Here is a 22192-nt window from a genome sequence, read left to right as displayed (position 1 = left end):
AAGCACTCATTCCGTTACAAATATGCAGCTGTGTAACTCAACTTTTTCCACTGTTGCTTGCCTAGGCCTATGACATTGCATTGAGCCAGTCTGCCACTGGGACTGAAGCAGCCGATATTGCCCATTGTTTAGCAAAAGTCTGTTCAGCCTCTACAGAACCCTCTCACAAAGGTAATCTTTTAAGGTAGCTGTTTCATTGTTTTTCTTTAGTTTATAAGCAGCATAATTAATGTTTCTGTTTTAGTTTTTGAATCTCAATAAATACATTTTAAAAACAGTTTGCTTATTACCTGTTATTTCCTGGTCAGGTCGTGCCTCACAGTTTTTTGAGGAAAGCCTAAAATCTTACAAATGCATCTTAGGGGCTGAAAATAGCAAGTATCTCGTGGTACAGGATGACTTCTGCCACTTCCTTATCTCCACTGGAGAAGCAGAGGTAAGTCTAAACAAACTCTTAGCTGCTGTGCAGCTGTGCAAGGCATTCATTCCTGTCTTGTATCTCATTTTTACTGAGCGAGTCAAAAAGTTGCAGAAGTGTATTTCTTATGTCGGTTATTTAACTGAATGCTTGCCCAAGTCGGGGATTCAATTTTCATTCTGCTCAGCTTGTTGGATTTATAAAAATACATCACCAAAAAATAGAAGTCCGTCATTTCATTTTCAGAATTATTCTTTCTCTAGGATTGTAGACAGCCAGACCTTCTCTTGCTGTCATATGGTATAAGGCAGGAACTATCTCAGAGTCAGGACTTGGCAAGCTCTGCTAAAGTACAATGTGGTGGCACACTAATTTTTTTCCATGTTTTCTGCTAGTACAAGAATGACACTAATAATTGTGGCTGAACAAAACGGTATAAATCGCTGTTTAAAGTGAAACTTAATGGCAGGCCAAATCATCATTAAGTGATACCTCAAAAACTGTTTCCAAGATGTCTTAAGTGCATTTTAAAAGTCTTACAATTCATTTAAAAGTACACGAAGACATGTCTATATCAAGATATCCTAAATGCATTTGAGATATCTGAAAGAGAATCTAAAATTATGTCATGGCCACCTTGTGATATCTGAAATGAACTCTGAAAAATCTTTAAATAACTCATCATGCCTTTTGAGATAATCCACGTATATTTAGATTTTTCTTAAAATAACTTTAAAGTTACATCCTTATAAAATGTTCTATGCTTTTGGCTGGACCACTTGTCATTTTAAGCTAACTATCTTGAAGTGCATTTGACACATCTAAAATTACAGAGGTTTTGTTTTTAAAGTCGTCTTAAAATACATTTCGGATATCTCAAAATATTCCTGAAATATGTCAAACTGGTGTTGATGTGGTTTTAATATATCCAAAATATAATCTAGACCAGGGGTCTCCTACCTTTTTTCCCCTGAGAGCTACTTTTACAAAATGAAAATGGCAGAGAGCTACTCATGTTTTCTAATGTTTATTCTCATAGCTTATTTCCACCCAAACAAACTGAATAAGCTTGTTTTGCCTGAACATTTACAAAATGTTGATATCCACAACTCACATTTCGCATTACAATATCACAAAAAAATGTTTAGTTCACCTGCAAGTGCATTTTGTATGTCTGTATGTATTTTCTAGTGTATCTCACACTATTGAATTAAAACATGAATGCTATCAAAACAAAGCAATGCAATTACAGATACACAGATATTACTTATTCATTTGTCATTTTTTACATGTCACCGTTTTGACTTCCCAAGAGTATTCACATGTGTGATGTGTTTTTTAGTTAGTCAGATGACTGGCACTGCATGAAGTCAACAAGACAGGTGTATGGTGGAGTGGAGCCACTTAGGTTCATTCTTATGGAGTCATTTCAATGTTCATCTGTCAGTCTTGTTCTGAACTTTGATTTCATGACATTCATGTCAGACTCGCAGAGGTATGGAGACTCAAACAAAGCAGACATTTTCAGAGCTGCTTGGTGAAGATTCTTACAGTTATCTGGCTTTACTAAGCTCCAGAAATGCTAAGAATGCTGTTGAGACTTTAACTGCACATTATTTTGAAGGTTTACTAATATACTGTATAATGTATATATGTTTCACGAGAGAACTACTTAACGAATTTAGATCACGTTTTTTTCTATAATTTGCTTGAACATTCCGGTAGATTTTGCGACTTCTTTCATTTCGCTCTTTATCATAGTTCATTTGCGGTACCGATTTATTAGCGCAAATCTGAGAAACACGCAATGGGCTGGGGTGGGGCCTTCCTCACTCACTTGCCAGCTTCAGGGCATGGTCCTTAACTCTGCTTAGCTAGCGAACGAGAGAACAATTGAATTCAACTTTGTTTGATATTTAAAATAAAGTGTTACTTAGGTCTTGATGAGTTGGAGTCTAGATATTCTCTTAGGTGTATGCCAAATTGAAAAGATAGATTGCAGTTCAGATTGTGGATCGTGATATGATTTTTTAGAAAGATTGCCCACCCCTAATTTGACTAATCAAGTTTTCAAATTTATGTAGGATCCATTAACCCTTTGGCGAGCTACTTGTAAAGGGGTTGTGAGCTACCGGTAGCTTGCGAGCGACGTGCTGCAGACCTCTGATCTATCATTTTGAATATCCTCGTGTTAACTCACATTTGAGATAATTAGAATACATTTTTAGATAGTGCAAATTCTTGATGTTGTAAAAGGATTTTTCTTTCATTTGACATAAAATGTGCAAGATATCTAATTATTATTTCAGTATATTTGATATATTTTAAAATGTATTTTAAAAGACAGGAGATTCTTTCATGGTATCCAGATATCATTTTGAGATATCTAAAATATGATGTTTTTCCTCTTGCATACACCAAACATCCTCAGGAGGTTGAATGCCTTATACAAGAACACACCAGCAATCCCCATACACGTGTCAATGAGTGCACACTGTGAACACCAGCCCTCCTTTCTTTCATAGTACTTGTCCATTCTGTCTTCCCAAGGCACTATCAGCTCTAATGTGACCACCTGCCTTGTTGTTTCCGACAGCAGGACGATGTCTTGCCCCAGTGTAATCTTGGTGACACATCCTGGAAATCCTAAGCTTCCAGCCATGTCAACTTCTTACTGTCAGTCTTATGCTTCTTGCAAGGAGCCGGCATTTGCCTTTGTGTGAATCTGAAGCTAATCCTCTGCCCTGACGAAGCTATTGTAATGTTACAGTACCCGTTCTGAGCGTTGGTTTGTTAAGCTGGCCTCAGCTGTTACCTTCAGCACCAGCTCATGACACCAGTGGTAGTGGCCTTCCCCTCCATGCAGTGGGTAACAGCTGAGGATGTGCTCCAGTGTTCCTCTGTTACTACAAAGGGGATATGCTGAAGTTTTAGCATTTTGCTACTAGAAGAGGTTGGATTGGACTGGCAAGGTCATCGTAGATGGATCTAATCAGGACTTTAATGTCACTGGGCTCAGGCAGCCATAGCTCGGTCCAATAGGAAGTCCTGCTGAAAAAATAGGATGCCATTTTAGTTATGTTTAATGTAATTGAAAAGCTACTTTATATTTCTCAATACATATTTTAAATAATTTAAAATGAGTTTCAGTTATCTGAAAAACATGAAATGTCTTGGGATATATGAAATTATTTTTGAAATACCTACAAACATTAATTTGGCTTGCCATAATACATAATGTTTATGCCTTTTACAGCCTGGGGTGGATAACCAACTGCCTAAATACACAAAATAATAAGGACATTCATATTTAACAAGAAAAGGGAAATTTAGCAATTGTTAACACACATGCACCTTAGATGTCCCTGAGCAGGTGCCAGAGTCCCTTATTTAGTACATTAATGCAAACTGCCTCCATTTCATCTTGCCTTCCTTACCAAGGAGCTCCCTTGTATTCCTGTGTAAGTTCAGTGAGTGGGAGCTCACCAATGTATACCTCGTGCTGTAATTTACTTCCAGTGCATCCCTGTAGTCACTGTTGTGAGGCATAGCACCCCTGCTCTTGAGAGGCCTAGTCATCTGGGAGTAAACCAAGACTCTAATTCTCCATCTTCTGGGCAGCTATTTCAAGAAATTGGCCCGGCTTTCTGTTATCTCTTTGGGGTTTTCTCTGCTGTTTTGTCTGAACAGAAAAATACCACTCATAGTTAACAGTTCATTAATTTTCTTTTTCACCATGCATGGCCCAATTTCCCACTACTCCACCCTCCTAAACCCCCCGTCCCCTTTCATTTTATGCTCTGAAGGTTTATCCAGTTTGTGATAATATGCAAGATCAAACTGCTGTCACATAAGGTTGCCTAATACTGTTCAGGTGCTCGTTCTTTCTTTAAATGTATACCTATTACATACAGTATGTTTACAAGATGTAAATGTTTTTATAATTGATCCAAAACACAGCGCTGGTCATCATCCAATCCCTAGGAAGATAAGCAAATGGGCATTCCGTACGTAGCCTTAACTGACCAGTACATAGCAGATGATGTTCAAGAGTTTTTTGTTTCTGCCCTACCACACTGGAGTGACCTCATAAATCTCCTCACAGTTATTCTGTCTCTTTTAATTTCAGAATGCTGCAAAAATTCTGAAAAGGTCTTTAGAAACAAAGAAATCCACATTTGGTGAACTGAGTACTGAGGTGGCAGAAACATACCAGCTGCTTGGAGCAGTTGAGCGCTCACTTGGATTACAGAAGAAAGCTTATATCTCTCTTAACAAGGTTAGTAAAGTCTCAATGATATAAGCAAAAGAGAGTTTATGGTCAAAGTCCTGTGGTGCATGAGTACTCCGTATTACCAAAGAATTGTGTATTAAGACAATTGTTTTAATTGTTACTCCTGTAGATATTGTACATGTTTTCTAAAATCTGTATGTGAATGGCTTGGCAGTATAATATTTCTCATGCTGTCAAGTTCTATGGTTCTGTTCACTGCCTCTTCTTGAAACACTAATTTTTTGTTGGGATTTCTTTTTCTGGTTTCCAATTACAAAATCTTCACATTTTTATGCTATTTCTGGGTGTATTTTTTAAATTCTGAACTTCTTGGTTATAGCTTTTTAGCACCAAATCTTTAATGGAAATATGGTTGGGTTGATTTAGGAATGAGAAGTTTGTTCTGCAGAAGACTGATGATTTTTATGTTATTATAAGTTATATTTACAGGACAAGCCCTTGAAATCCGTGAATTACTTTTGATGTAGTTTAAAGTTAGTTGAATATTATTTTAAATGAAGTTTTAATAAAGGTTTTATAGTTTAACACTGATATTTTATTACCTTTCTGTAGTTTTCATCTCAGTAGAGGCACTGCAGTCATATACAGTCAAGTACATTTGATTTATTAATAGATTAATGCAATTCTGAGAAGCCACAAAGATTCTGTACAGTATACTGTATGTAGCTGTGAGCTTCTTGGTTTGCAGAAACTCTGGGATTGTGGCAGTTTACTAATCTAAAGCTTGTTGAATACCTTCAAAAAATGTGGAGAATTTGTAGAGGTTATAAATCTGTCCCTGTGTTACTGTTTATAATGAGCTTTTGATGCATACCAGTCTTGTACCATCATCTAATCCGGGTGAGCTCTTGCTATTTTTTGCCAGGGCCTTAAAAACCTTTCACCTATAATTATTATTAGTGTGTCGATAGGAACATGAGGCAGAGAGTGAGAAATAGCTGCAACATATATAGAATTTTTACAGCTGCTAACTATTTTAAATGCTAATCGGATGTCATTGGAATCCACAAATAAAATGAAAAAGGTTGCTAGAAGAAGTGTCTCATATTTATACAGCTTCTGTATACTGTACATGTCTTCCGTATTTTTTTTTTCCTGAGTGTGATGTTTTATGTATGCATATGTTTATGACTTAGTGACAGGAGATTGGCAAGTAACAGAAAGTGGAGACAGCGTCCCAAACTGAATGTGTTAGAGAACATTCTTCCTCTGTGGAAGTGATTACTGTGTGTCTTCCTCTATATTTCGCTGCCTTAAATGTATTTATTTAATGTATTTATATTCATATTGCTTAGTATGCCTAAGTTATTTTTATATAATCAGCAATGGTGTTTCGTCACATACTCTGCTTGACCTCCTTCATCCAAAAGATGTGAATGTTGGATTAATTGCTGACTTTATGTTTGCCTCATATGACATAAAGTGTATACGTGATGGGATTCCACCTCGTCCAAGTTTGGTTCCTACTTTGTACCCAGTCCTACTGGGACAGGCCGTGACCTGGAATTGGGTAAAACTGGTTTGAAAGTGGTTTGCATGAGTGAATCTTTTCTGCAGGTTGTGTTTGAGTGGTTAGAGAAGGGTTAACATCTTTGGACTTGCATAGCGTTATTTCTACTGTGAAGTTTTGAATTATATTCCAACTGTTCATCCATTTCTTGATGCTGCTTAATCTATATGAGGGTTCAGAAAAAGAATTGCATTTATGTCAGAATTAAGAATAATGAAAGGTTGTGTGCTGTTCTGGGACATAAAATGTAGCTATAATTTTGAGAATGCTACCAGACAGGCAAAAATGGGAAATTCTGACAAACTAGAAATGATGTTCAGGGTACGTCAGGGTAAATATGGAAAAGTCTGAAATCTATCAAGAACTTTAAAGAGAATTTCAGTGAAATCACCACCACCAGCACCTGGCTACTCGATGAGCTGTATGAACTCTACACCCAATTAGAGGCCCCAGAGCCATTAAGTGAAAGAAAATATATTGTGCTATGTTTAAGTAAATTTCTTTTTGTAGAATGTAAAATTCCAAAATAAGTTAGCCTGATTTTTGTGTCTTTCATTTAGTAATTAAAGTGTGTTCATTTTGCCACTTCTTTGTAGTTAAGGTCTTATGAGGTCACATGCTGCATTTCTTACTGTTGTAACATTTTGTAGGCCATTTAATTGCGATGCATATAAGGTTGCTAAAATGGTGTTGTGAAAAGCCAAATTCTTTTTCGGAGACTGTCCAACTTTGTTAAACAGAAATAAAGGAAATTACTGTTTAAGGAGTTATTAAATGTTCTTGAGTCAGTCTTCCTTCAAAAATCAAGCTTTTGGCTCGGTATTGTAGTGAGCTTTTTATTCAGAAAAACAAAGTTTTGTAATAGTACACAGCTCCATCAAGTAAATAAGAATAATGTAAAAATCAAAATCAGTACAAAAAATAAGAAACAAAACCCCACCCGAACAAAATGGGATAGCAACACGAGTCAAGAGCCCCATCTAACATGCTATAGTTCTTTATATATGACAAAACAGTTAATAGCAAAAGAGAGTTAGTTAAGGGCCTGGCGTGCTAATTTTAAAATTATTTTAATGAATTCCTGCCACATTTTGAAAAGATCCTCTAAAAAGAAACTTGGTGTTTTCCAGTTTAAGATAATATAGAACATCACTTTCCCATTAAGTTCTAAAAGGTGGATTGGGATTTTTTTCCAGTTGAACAAAATAGGTCTGTTTGTTATTATTGTGGGAAAGAGAATATCACAACCTTTAACAAAGTTAAATCCAGCAAAGAGTTTAAACAAAGCAGTGTTCCACGCGGCACAGGTACAGTATATGCAGATCAGCTAAACCTTGCATTCATAAACCATTTTAATGTCTGACTTTCTCTACCACCAAAGTGCTACTGCTTAAGAAAGTAAAACTCAAATGTCTAAATAACAAATACCTTTTGGTATTCTCAAGTGGGTATAAAGTGCTTGGAAAGGCTAGTAATACCACACATTAAGAGATTCCGGGGTCCCCAGACCCACTCCAGTTTCCATATAAAATGAACTGGCAGTAGAAGATGCCATTCCTGCAGCTGATCCTGTTGCCCTTTAATACCCTGGCAGGTGAGACAATTGATATTTATTGGCTACAGCTGCTCCTTTAATAAACTGTTTAATCTGATCTTAAAGACAGGAGCAGTGGGACTGTGTAACTCCATCTCATACTGGAAAGTGAATTTCCTTGTCTGTAGACAACATGCAAACATGCATGAAAACGAAAAAGCACTGTGAACTTCTTGAATCTCAGAGAGAGTTGCATTGTTGTCAAAGGAGCAATCGTTTTATGCCCTTCAGATTCTTTAGGCTACAACTCTCTGTTAACTTGATTTACACCCACAACATTAAAAAGATGTAATAGTCCATCGCTTTTGAATACACTCGAGGAAATGTGGATAATCTTTGTATTGCCGCACCAAAGCTGGTTATAGTGACAGTGTAGTGTATGTAATGCGACATGGGGTAAGTAAGCTTAAAGGACAAGTTTAGTGCATTTCAAGTCAAAGTTATTTCTTCACATTCATGGTATATATTAGTTTGCCATATTAAATTGCACCTTAAAGCGAATCATATTTTGTATATTTTTAAAAATTACTAGACTGCTATTGCACATTATAATTTAGATGAAAGATACTGGAGTCTCATTACAAATGAAACACCTTAGAAATTAACTGAATATGATCATTTTTCAGCACAAAAATGTTATTGAGTATGGATCCTTATCTTGAGATTACACACACATTGCAAAATAGCATATCCGTGCTGTTTAAGAAGGTAAAAAAGCAAAAAACAAAACAAATCAGTGTTGCTAGATTCAGCCATTTTAAAAGGAGACCAGCTGTGCACATCAATTCACCAACTGCTTCTCTGATAAAATGTGTAACCCCAGTTTCAAGAAAGTTGGGGAACTGTGTAAAATAAAAATAAAACCAGAATGTAATGATTTGCAAATTTCATAAACTCATTTTTTTCACAATAGAACACAGAAAACATATCAAATTTTTAAGCTGAGAAAATGTACCATTTTAAGAAAAGAACAAGTTAATTTTGAATTTGACGACAGCAGTACGTCTCAAAAAAGTTGTGATGGGCCATGTTTACCACCGTGTAGCATCCTCTGTTTTTGGACCAAAAGTCTGTAAGTGTTTGGGAACTGAGGAGACCAGCTGCTGGACGCCTGAGAGAGGAATGTTGTTCCAGTCTTGTCTGATGTAGAATTCTAGCTGCTCAACAGTCCTGGGTTGTCTTTGTCATATTTTTCATTTCATGTTTTCAATTGGTAAAAGGTGTGGACGGCAGCCAGGCCAGTTCAGCACCACCTGGACCCTTGTACTACAAAGCTATGCTGTTGTAACAGTATTGTATTTAGCATTGTTTAGCATTGTCTTGCTGAAATATGCAAGGCCTTCCCTGAAAAAAACCTTGTATGGAAGGGAACATATGATGCTCTAAAAACCTGTACATACCTTTCAGCATTGATGGTGCCTTTCCAGATGTGCAAGCTGCTCATTCCAAAAGCACGAATGCACTCCCATAGCATCAGAGATGCAGGCTTTTGAACTGAGCACTGATAGTAAAGCCAGATAGTCCTTCTCCTTTTTAGTCCTAAGGGTGCAGTGTCCATGTTTTCCAAAAAGATTTTCAAATTTTGATTCATCTGACCCCAGAACAGTTTTCCACTTTACCTCAGTCCATTTTACATGAGCTTTGGCCCAGAGAAGATGGTGGTGTTTCTGGATCATATTCACATATGGCTGCTTCTTTGCATGATAGAGCTTTAACCTGCATTTGTAGATTGCACTGCAAATTGTGTTCACAGAAGATAATTTCTGATGTTCCTGAGACCATGCAGTGATTTCCACGACATGATCTTGCTGGTTTTTAATGGAGTGTGGCCTGAGGGCCTGAAGATCACAGGCAACCAATATTGATGTTCGGTCTTATCCTCTGCGCACAGAGATTTCTCCAGATTCTTGTATCTGTTGTTGATATTGCGTACTGTAGATAATGAGATATTCAAAGTCTGCTCAATTTTACATTGAGGAACATTACTCTGAAATTGTTTCACAATTTGTAGATGCAGTTTTTTGCAGATTGGTGAATCTCTGCCTGTCTTTTTTTCTGAGAGACTCTAACTTTCTAAGATGCTCTTATTATACCCAATCATATTACTGCCCTGTTGCCAATTAGCCTAATTAGTTGAAAATGGTCTTTTTTAGTACCATTTACTTTTATAGCCTTTTGTTGCCCTGTCCCAACTTTTTTGAGACGTGCTGCTGCCATGAAATTCAAAATGACCTAATATTTTTCAGTTTGGAGTTTAGTTTTTTGCTACGTTAAAGCTGATGCATTTAGAACATTTTACGTTTTTTTTTATTTTTTTATAATTGTACTCCTCCAATATAAAGCACAAAAGCAGCCTAGTTATTTTATAAAATTTGTAAAATATGTTTCACTTCAGAATGCAGTTTCGTTTGACAAACTAGTACATGGTATCATAATGAAGAAATAACATTGACTTGAAAAATAACAAACCTATCCTTTAACATACATCTTGGATAAATTAATGGATGCAGTTATTAAGGAAACAGTTGAGCAGCACATGTCTAGAATAGGTAAATTACTGAACAGTCAGCAGGGTTTTAGATGGAGTAGATTGTGTTTCACTAATATGCTTGATTTCTGTGAGGAAGCAACAAAAACATATATGATCAGAGATGTATTTATTAAAAGAAGTAGGAATTCAAGGTGTAGTGTGTAGGTGGGTACAAAACTGGCTCAAATGGAGAAAGCAAACAGTTTGGGTGAGAGGATGTTTTTGTATTATAAATGTCAAGTATCAGTACTGGGTCTAATGCTGGTTTTAAACTATATAGATAATCATGATAAAAGTATAAATAACATGTTCTTTAACTTTGCTGATACTAAACTAGGTGGCACGGCAAATAGTCTTCACTACTGGATTAAGCATATTATGCTTTTCTCTATCTAGCGCAGATCAGGTAGTGTCAGAGAGAGCCCTCGAGTATCTAACACTGATCCCTTGCACCACAGGCTCTGTTTGCGTGTGTTAGTCATAGTGATAGGAGTTCAGGAGGTGAAGAACTCAGAGTATTGTGGACTTTTAGTAAAATCGTATCTAAGGGAGGCATGGGAGCGCAGTGATGAGCACTACTGCTTTACACCTCATGTAACATTATTGGCCGCAAAAATTGGTCCAGCATAGCTGGCAAATGCTTATCTAGTCTTCAATGACACTTAGAAGACTATGACTATTGCACTATTACATTCCACTCAAACTAGTTAATTTCCTTCTTCCCCATTGACTTAAATACATTTCTCCCAGTTCACAGAAATTCAAGAACATTTCTGCGTCTTTTGCCAAACTTGAAGCAAAGTGAATTAAGCGAGGTTTGCTCATCACTACGTACTCTTAAAGAACCTTAGGACCTGTGGATAAAAGTCTTCTCTCAGTCTAGCAGCGCAAGTGTTAGTGGTCCTGTAATATTTGTCATTGCTGAGAAGGAAGGAAAGCAATTGTACAAGAAGACTAAGGTATTTAAAAATGCCATTTGGTTTACTGAGATGGACAGAAAAACTGTGACAGTAATATTCTATGCCAGCCGTAACTCTTTATGGTTCTAAGCCAAGTAGACGCTGTCCTAAGACGTCATGCTTATGGACACCACTGTATACCTGAAGACATTGGTGAGCATAGATAAAGACTTTCATGCCTTTCTCAGGCATCTTATATATGCTGTAACCACTTTAATTTGTCAGTGATGGTGGATTCAATAAAGTTAAAGCTGCATGCTGACTTCACAATGATCCTGCTGAAGTAGGTGGCAGTGTGGTCTGAATTCTATGACCAACATTTTGGTCTACAGATATTAATGGAGAGTTTCTTGACCTGGTACCTGGAACCAGAAGAGAGTTCTCTTTTTTGAAGGTCATCTTATAATTGCTGTGATCAGGTCCATGATGGTGGTGTTTGTGGCAAATTTAATGACAGAGTTGGATTTTGTACTTTGTATACTCCCTTATTTATTCCTCCATGTGTATTTCAAAGTAAATAACATTGTTGATACTCTTGACGTCATTCCGGGTGTGGAGTGATAACTTATGATTACCTTCTGTTGCTATCCTGTAATTTTAAAACATTAAACGAGCTAAAAAGAGAATAATGTTTACTTGACCTAAGTCATCTTATTTTATGCCAGTTTGTGCTTAGGAACTTTTGTCTTTTGTTCATTCTTCTGGAATAAGCAAGTTTCAGTTTTGAAATGATTGGCACTGTTAGATTGGAAAATCTTTGTCAGACCAAGAATCAGAATCCACTTTATGGGCCAGGTAATGTGTACTGGAAATTTATCTTGATAGTGTTGGTGCAACATGCAAGGACAGCACAGAATACAAAAGATAAATATAAGGTAAAATATAAAATGATAAAATATGATGCAGCATGCAAGGGCTATGCACAAAATAAAGAAATAGTAGAATAGAAGGATTAGACTCTCCAGGCAGTCTAGTGTACAGGTATACATAAAATCTAATTGGAAGCTCAAACCTGATTAGTAAGAATAACTACACATGGGGCAAAAAATGTTTAGGTGACGTGTCTTTTTAGCTTTCACTACCTGAAGATGTTTGTCAGAGGGAAGTTTTTGGAATAGGTGATGCCCCGGACGAATCAGAATAGCAATGATCTTTGTGTCCCGTTTCCTTACCCTGGACTTGTATAGGACATGAATGTGCAGTAAGTTACAGCCTCTGATCCCTTCACAGGTTTTGATGATGCATTACAGATTGGCCTTTAGCCTGAATAGAGGCAGCACCAAACCAGACAGTTATAGATGAGGTCAGAATGGACTCCATGATGGCTGTGTAGAATTTGACCAATATTGCTTGAGGGAGATTGAATTTCCTGAGCTGATGCAAAAAGAACATTGTTTGATGGACTTTCGTAGACCTTCTAACACCCTGAGTATCCTGTAACCGGGTCGAGCGATTGTTTAAAAATCTTTTGCTATATCATACAGGTGAAGTATGCCACACACAGACACAAACAATACCTTGTTTGCAAGTGATGGGTGCTGACTTTACACTCCTAGTAATCAAACTGTTATAATATTTACTGTTGACTTTTAATCTTGTATGAATGATGTTTCATAAATTGTCACAAAAAATATTGGAAAAATTGTAGTAATTATTCTGTATAAGGAACCCAAGTGTTGCGCATCAATCAAAAAGTCCCAACCAATAGATTTCAACCAATGCAATGAACCCTCCCATTGACCATGCAAATGTGAGCTATGGGCTGAAAACCGCAAGCAGCGTTATAGCACTCTTCTGATTTTTTTCATTTGCTCTTGCATTAAACTTCAAAAAACAACAGCAACAGCAAATATCTATAACCAGCACATCAGTACTTACAGTAGATTCTCCTTATCAAAACAAATCCAAACATATTATTGTACAACGCATCAATCATGAGAGATCCTGTATGATATAGCAAATAAGAGGAGTCACGAGGCAAACTTTGGCAAGTACCACCTCACATTTCCAGGGGCCTCATGTATAAATGGTGTGTACGCACAGAAATGTTGGGTAAGAACGTTTCCACGTTCAAATCGCAATGTATAAAACCTAAACTTGGCGTAAGCCGCGCACATTTCCACGGTAGCTCATACCCTGTCGTATGCAAGTTCTGCGCTTGGTTTTACAGACTGGCGGCACCCAGCGTCAAAGAAGTGCTACTGTTCCTGTGTGGTTTCCGATTCTTTTTCAGATTCACATACCTGACGCAGCTTTATAAATACACTGACATTAACCGCATATTGTTTATTAGTTTTATGCATCTGATTGTAATTAACCTGTAACAATATAATGGTCCACAGAATGGTCAAACTATTCTAAATACCATAGCTGCTTTAGTGTTGTTACTCTCACTGCACCTTCTTCTTCTTTCAGCTGCTCCCATTAGGGGTTGCCACATCGGATCATCTTTTTCCATATTACTCTAACTGCACCACTCAGAGCAGCTAATCGGAAAGCGAATTATCGGTATACAGCATCAAGCACACGCTGCCATTCGCTATTTGAACTGGTCTCATCCGACAAATGCTTCAGAGCCTTTCCTGTTTGGACCTCGCGGTTCACAAACAGTTTCATCCCAAGAACTATAAACGCACTCAATCAGTTCATCAAGTGCTCCTTGTAAAACTGTTTGTACTTGCAAGTTTATAGTGAGGTAATTATATTTATGATACAGTTATAATATTGCAAAACCTGAGCCACTTTATAAAGCACATATTTACATATGATGACGATATCATTTTTAAGATGAAATGCAGCAAAATATATTTATTGTATTATACAGATAAAACTTTAACTACATGGTACCGCAGCGCTAGCGAGTAATTTGAGCTTCGTTCATGGTTTGTTTCTGCCTCGTGCTGTATTCTTCCTGTGGCTGGTGCGACACTGGAAGGATAGATGGATAGAATAATTAAACATTACGAATATATTTCAATGTTCCTTAAAATTTTTGAAGAATCGGTGTTCTAAGCTTACAGATGGCTTTACATCTATTACAGAGCTGATTGTGTGGCGATTGGGTATTTGGAGAAAAAAAAGGAAGGACAGGAATTGGAGGTTAGTACGTTTGAAAGAGAAAGTACTGCTTCAAAAAATTATTTCATCGAAGGTCACACACAGCATAGCAAGCATCTTGTGTGAGGCATGAACAATCACTGCGCCACCGTGTTCCCATGTTTAATAACATGCTTTAAATCCTATCATCATGAAAATGATATCACATATACATCTCAGTATTTTAATTATTCAGAGAGCTGTAATATCACAAATGTAATGGATTCTATGTCCTGTCAGAGGGAGAGAAAGAACGGAAGCACGTAGTGATTCACACACATAGATCACGTAGAAGATCAAATACAAAACAAAGCATTTAATGTGCTACTTTAGTTACGATGGGATTTGAGAAACTAGTAAATGAAACAATTTTAAGATGAAGTTTATGATGTTCTACTTTAACGACAAAATAAACTACGTGATGAAAGTGGAAATTTAGAGATTAAAGTTGACATTTTGTGCTTTTCCCCCACTGTGTGCCTTTTTTTCTCTCTCTGTACCCTAATAAGCTTTCATATGAAACTCAGACGGTATGCTACGACTCGCTTTTTCATGCCGACTTTGATATGTGACTTCTTTTTTTAAATGAAAACATAGTGTGGATGTAGCCTTAGATTTTCACCATCAAAACTGTGTATTGTTGTGTACTTGTACACAGCTCCATCAAAGAAACACCAGCAACCACAATGCATTTTCTGTGTCATGAATTGGCATTGTGCTTATATGTCACCATCAATGACAGTTTTTGACGTCTGTCACATGTTAAAAAGTTGTTACAGTCGCAAGGATGCTAAGATTCACACAGTCCAAAGACACTGATTTATTAATTTTACTATGGGGATCCCAGGGACACATTCAGCTTTGACCCGGCAGTCACACACAGAGACACTTATATGAATCAGTCAAATGATAAAGATATAATATGAATAATAGTTTATATTAAGGAAATAATAGAAACATTTAAAAAAAATTTAAAAAGTATACAAAAGTCCACCCTAGTTCCCCTGACAGCGATAATTTACAAACACTACAGAAAAAAATCCTAATGAAATACTCCGCACTAAGCAATAGACAATCAACACATGACACAGTCCAGTGCAACACGATAGAAAGAATAAATTGAGATGCCAAGTGAACAGTTTCCTGAATCTTATGAAAGTTTTGTCCTACCATGTTCTAGGTGTTTTGTGAAGAATCACAGAAGTTGGAAGAGGTTTACCAACTCAGATGAGGTCACACAAACAAACAGGAGAAGCACACAAATCCAGAATGAAACTGTAATCCAAGGGTGATTGAGGTTGTAATGCATACACAGATTATCATGATCCCTCTGAATCAGTCAAATGATAAAGATATAATATGAATAATAGTTTATATTAAGGAAATAATAGAAACGATCCCTCTGTGTCTTTTTGGCTTCTTTTTAAAGAGACTGCTTAATGATCCTTCTTCCCTGCACCCTCTGAATCTGCCCAAATGCTGCTGGGAGTTTTAGGCAGTTTAAGTAGCACTGCTACAAAGTGAGCCAAATTAATGTCTCAAAACAGAGTTATCAGATTCTATCTCCAAATCTCTTTAATCCTGAGCCTACCCCTGCTTTCAAACCACACATAAATATATTATAAATGTGTATATACGATAGCCATGCTGGTTGCTTTTAAGAAATAGAAAAAGACTGTGGGATTTCCCTTCCTACTACATATTAAGTGCAGACCAGGGAAGAAAGTTGATAAGTAGCTCCCTTTGTTCATCTGTGATGAGATGAATATCAGCACTCTATCCAAATTAAAATTTGGCTCAGGCCAAAACATTCCAAAGAATTCTGTCTCAGAATGAGAAGTATTTGTGCCTAATGTCGTTCATCATGTTTAAGGTACATGACGCATGAGTCACTTGTCTTGCACCCGAGAAGAGACACTGAGTCCAAAGGCTTCAAGAAAGTCAACTTTATTCCAATTAAAACAGGGACAGTCAGGGTCTTTATTCAAATGGGAGCTACCACTTTAATACACACAGACACAGCAAACAAGCAGTGATGGGGCCAAGTCAATGGCTGGGTGAGACTGCATCAAACATAGGGCATCAGGCATGTTACACGGTGAGGCTGCGAACCTGCAGCTGCCTCGGTGATGGAAAAGCAATCCCTGCCTGTGTTAACAGAGTTTCGGCATACATCACAGCTGAAGGGGTTGCTGGGGGTCTCAAAAATCTCACAGTATTAAAATGCATTTTTATATATTTCTTTCCTGGCTTTCCACCAGTGTTGTTTGCCTGGTGATGACTCTTCCAGTTCACTTCTGGCTGTAATGAAACGGTCGTATAAAAGGAAGTGTATGCAGAGGATGTTACTTTGATTCCAGTTATTGTCTTGTAGCATCCCCACTAATGCCCTCTGTGTATATTTACTCATCTTTTGTTTTGTTTTTTTGCTAATGATTTTCAGAACATCTTAAGACAATTGATTTAGTCTTTATTCACTGACGTTTCTTTGATTTTTTCTTTTTTTTTTGTTCATCCAGTACTACTTATTGTCTCAATAGGTTAACAGTAATCCTATGTCGTATTATGTGGCGTTGCTTCAAATAGTACATGATGTTGGTGAAAAGGTTCTCAAAACCTGCATTGCCATGAAGCTGATGGAAACTTTTTGCACAGTTAAACAATAAAACTAGGAAATTTGCTTACAATGGCTAGACAACAATTGTGTTTTAAACCTTTGAAAATGTAAAAATCTGTATTTTTACTACTCTTTTCACAAAAACATCAGACCTTGACTTCCAGCATTTTAAAATATCTCAGTGACCTAAGGGATTTGTTGTATATGTCCATAAGCCTTTTTATATGCCTGTGATGTTAAAAAATAAAACAAAAGTTTTATGTTCCCTGTTCTGAGCCATTTTCAGCATCATCAGTGGCGAATTTTGGGGAACTCCTGAGACGTTACTTTTGGCATTGCGCGTGGTGTTTCTGTGTTGTATCCAGGCAGCAAAGATAAAAGCATCCTGACCTGAATGCCAGTTCTCTCAGTTTGTAAGACTGCGGCCAGAAACTTTCTACAGGCCAGCGGCTATAAAGCCAAGTGCTGATATCATGTTCTCCAATGGTGAGCGGCAGCTGCTGCTGCTTTAGAGAGCTTTCAGTTCAGAAATTGGGAAACCTGCCAGATTATTAAGACCCTGTAGTGTGATGAGAGAAGACAGGAAATGAGCACAAAGCTATTTTTGTCTTTAAACTTTGCGATAATGATTGAGTTGTAGAGATGAGTAGCCTTGCTGCGTGCTGGGACGATGAAACAGAGTTTTACTTTCAACAACTTGTTGACTGGTCGTATTTTCCACTGATTCTCTCTTTATTCAAGAAAGCGATTAAAAATAAAGTAATTCCACACAGTTTCCGTACCTGGCTAATGTCCAACAAGGTCTGATGCTACTAATGCTCTTGAGCAGTGTTTGCATTAATATGGGGCCTTCCAGGCCTCAAACCAATAAATCAATGTACATATACATACTGAGGAACTGCGCTTTCATACTAGTGGTATAGAATGGAAAAGGCCTCTGAGACCCCGTCCAACAAAGTGGTACCATTTAGGGATTGTGAAAGTTCTGCTACTTATGGTTTTAACTACATTTGGTGCTTTATAAGCTCTCAAAGTGTCAAAGGGTACATACACTACCTGAAGATTTCAGAGAATGTTTCTACCCGCTTAACCTTAAAGTGTCTACTTCAGTGTGAAATGGCAGAGCACAGATAATATGGATTATCTAGGCAAGTGCTTTTAAATAAAGACCCTAATAATCTGATACATGAAGCATACTGAAAGGAGACAGGTGGCTCCAAACCGATGGGTATCAGCCAGCAAATATGTCATCTTGATTTATTGGAGAACCAAAAAAAGAAGTGCTGCCAGCATAACAGATTAAAGCTAGGCATTGGTTCTCTGGTCCAAGCTAGGAGGGTCAATGTAAGACCAGATCCATTAAAGTATTTTTATTTTTTTTATTTTAGGTTTTAAGTAAGTACATTTTTCTTGGCTGCTTACATTTTTGTATTCCATCAGTTCACCAATTCGCTGACGATTATTAAACCTGAATTTTATACACTAACTAACAAGTAGAGGATGATGTTACAAAGTGCAGGGCTAATTAATTATCTTCTACTATTTAGGGATCATCCACACCTCATAATTAAAAGCCACAGACTTTAAAAAGGGAGCTGACTAATCATTTGAAGTCTAACAGTATGAGACAAAGTCTGTGCCAAGTTAACTGAATAGCCGTCACCCGAAAAGTTAGGGTAGCACCTGCTTGGTAAAACGTCAGGGAAATCAGGACCTGCTTCTTTCCTCTGTGGACGGCTTCCCTTTAAAGCAGAGTACTTTGACCTTTACCGTGTTTTCGCCTTGTGTCCAGCCTATGCAGCGAAGGCTGCTTAAAAGTATGCGGACACAAAATTTACTGACATAGCTTTAAACTGCCATTGTTTAAAGCTTACAGCCATCATCGGTCATCCCTAAAAAGAAAGCAGGATAGATTGTATGAGGCGCCTCCAAACTATTGCCAATGAAGCCTTTTGCACAAATTCTCTGTTCTAAACACATTTATCAATGTGGACGGATCGTCCTGTTTGATTCTACCCTTTAAAATTTCCAGTTTTAAAACTGACAGCATGTTAAATGCTTAAAACTAGCTTCTCCTTTTCAACAACAACATTTATATATTTATATTTCTATAGCACGTTTTCATGCAAATGATGTAGCTCAAAGTGCTTTACAAGATGAGGAAAAAATATAAAAATTAGGCAATACTAATTAACAAAGCATAAAGGAAGGTCCAATGGCTGGGAGGACAGAAAAAACAAACAGAAAAAAACAAAATCTGCAGGGGTTCCAAGGCCATAAGACCACCCAGCCCCCTCTAGGCATTCTACCTAACATCAAAGATCTAAATTAGTCTTCATGGTTTTCTGGCTTCACGGGAAAGAATTAAGACGATGGTGGACTGCACAGCACATTGATCAGGTGGTGGTGGCTCAGGTTGTCACCACAGAAAACCGGAAAAAAAACAGCAGAGAAAGTAGGGGTTAGTATGGATTTTGGAGCCATAAAATAAATGATAATTAAGTGCATATACAGAATTTCAGGGTTACACTAAAATGAAGGTATGAGAAAACTAATGTCATTATGTTATATCTTGACTTTTTTTTTGCAGAGCCAAAGGTATGATCAGTTCAAATAAATGTATTTTTGTATAGTGTTCTTCACTCAGTGTAGGCTCAGAGGGATGTAACAAGTTCTCAGATAAAATGCAATTGCAAACATTAAAAATTACTAATTACATAACTAATTAAAAAGTCAAAAAGCATCCATAATACATTTATAAGAATGAATACATTAAAAATACAAAGTTTACGTGAACATCATTTATTGACATTGTCTTCAAGGTTCATCCAGTGGTCAGACGCCTGTTTCCAAGATCCCTGTCATGGCACCGTTCAGTGTGTTGTCACCACTAGTGGACGTGGACAGATGACCATTCTTCAACTTTTCCATCCATAAATAGACTCTTTGCTGAAACAAAACTTTGTTTCTGTACTGTTCTAAAAGGACACAGTGGATCGGTACTCTTGAGGCACTGTCAGGCCACAAAAATGGATAACAGCACCCTGTTGTTCTTTGCTGAATATGGTAGGGGAACAGCCCTGTTACCAACAATATATCAGCCATTAAGCAGACAGTTCTGGACTGGAGTCACAGAAGCTTACACAAGCAAAGCTGGCACAGAGTTGGGCATCTTCTGCTGCCGCCAACAGTATTAAAAATCAAAGAAAAAAGGCTGAACATTATTTTGGATTCTTTTCTTGTATTTGCTACAGATAGATAGATACTTTATTAGTCCCAAGGGGAAATTCACATAATCCAGCAGCAGCATACTGATACAAAAAACAATATTAAATTAAAGAGTAATAAAAATGCAGGTAAAAACAGACAATAACTTTGAATAATGTTAGCGTTTAACCCCCCCGGGTGGAATTGAAGAGTCGCATAGTGTGGGGGAGGAACGATCTCCTCAGTCTGTCAGTGGAGCAGGATGGTGACAGCAGTCTGTCAATTAAGCTGCTTCTCTGTCTCGAGTTGACACTGTTCAGTGGATGCAGTGGATTCTCCATGTTTTACAGGAGCCTGCTCAGCGCCCGTCGGTTTGCCACGGATGTCAAACTGTCCAACAATAGAGCCTGCCTTCCTCACCAGTTTGTCCAGGCGTGAGACGTCGTCCTTCTTTATGCTGCCTCCCCAGCACACCACCACGTAGAAGATGGTGTTCACCACAACCGTCTGGTAGAACATCTGCAGCATCTTATTGCAGATGTTGAAGGATGCCAGCCTTCTAAGGAAGTATGTTCGTGGGTATGCTGACCACCATTTCTCTTAGAAGTGTATAGTATGGCTTCTGTCCTAGTTCATTTAGTTCTAAAGTTAATGGAATTTGTCTAGAACCACACATAACATTAACCTCTGTTTTGGAAACGCATACTGGCAATTTAGATGGATGACAAAAAGAGACATTCTGATTCTAATGCTACTCTACATTTATTCTTACTGTTCAGAGAAAGAAAAATAAGCCAGAGAGTAAACGAAATGCACATTGAAGCAGGTGAAGGAAGGCCATTTACTAAGCATAACTCGCTCCATTTCATGGTGCTGGTGACAGAGCTCAGACATTTCACCTGGGAATTCTGGGCATTGTGCTGAAGGGAGGGCGCACTTCTCATTCCATTGACCTTGTAGTTTCTCCAGAGCCTTCTAAGCCATGATCTGATTGACTGACCTTTTGGCCATATGCATCTGTCATGTTTTGTGTGTCACTTGATACATCTATCTATCTGCCTTGGGCATGAGCTTGTTTATGTCCATCATGGGAACAGAAGGGTGTGTGTGTGTGTGTGTGTGTGTGTTTTTTTTGGAGATTGTTTAACTAGATGCTCTACTCCCAGTTGTGCAACCTGATACACTGTTACTCTATTTTCTGGTGTACTGCTACAGAGGGAAGTCAGCGTGTAAGCGTGAAGATAGGTTTTACATTTGGATAGACTCCCCCTGCATTCATGCTGAATTTTTTTTTTACCCACAAAAAATTGTCAAGTCAAGGCAGTTTTCCAGATCACATTACTACCTCATGGTAACATTATTGTGACTTCAACATATTCTCATATGTACTACTAGCATATGGGATGAAGTTGTGTAGTAAATGTTTTGGCAATTTTTTTAACCCAGTTTTCCATTTTGCTTCATGATTGCAGAGACCTTAATGTGCATCATGAGGTGTGAGGGAGGGATAATTCACTCACTCAGTCACTCTCTGTCACACACACACACACACACACACACTCTTAGTCATAATGATAATCCTGCCTGCTTTTGAGATACAGAAGGAAATGGGAACACATAGAAAAAACAGAACATGTAAACTCCTCACAGCTGGGGCAACCAGACTTAGCATCCAAATGCACATCCTTGGCACTGTGAGAAACCTGTGCTACCCGTTTCAAATTCTAAAAATAAGTAGGGTGCATCGCAATGAACAAAACAGAAGAAAGTGCTAATGCTGGTATGCGAGTCTCCTTTCCATCTGCAGTTAATTCATGAGAGGAGTTTAAGGTACAATATATGGCCACCTCAAGCTTAGTTTTACCGTTTTATATAAATACATTTCCAGATGTGCTTCAGATACTCTTTGTATCAGATCACTAAGTTTTAACTTTTTAGTGTCTTGAGATGGCTGTTAAATAAAGGAG

General features: G+C 37.6%; 1 protein-coding gene across 2 annotated transcripts in view; it reads left to right on the top strand.

The window, feature by feature from the left end:
• LOC120541539 (tetratricopeptide repeat protein 23-like) overlaps positions 1-22192 on the top strand; it is an 82733-nt gene that overhangs the window by 49918 nt on the left and 10623 nt on the right. For both annotated transcript variants that reach the window (XM_039773264.1, XM_039773263.1), the window contains exons 7-9: positions 66-171; positions 309-436; positions 4548-4697. In XM_039773264.1, coding sequence (XP_039629198.1) covers positions 66-171; positions 309-436; positions 4548-4697 — 384 coding nt within the window. The remainder of the gene's footprint in view (positions 1-65; positions 172-308; positions 437-4547; positions 4698-22192) is intronic.

This window comes from Polypterus senegalus, chromosome 12 (assembly GCF_016835505.1).
Source record: "Polypterus senegalus isolate Bchr_013 chromosome 12, ASM1683550v1, whole genome shotgun sequence".
NCBI classification, from domain to species: domain Eukaryota; kingdom Metazoa; phylum Chordata; class Cladistia; order Polypteriformes; family Polypteridae; genus Polypterus; species Polypterus senegalus.
The sequence above is the reverse complement of the archived record's forward strand: the minus strand, read 5'-3'. Positions and strand labels throughout refer to the sequence as shown.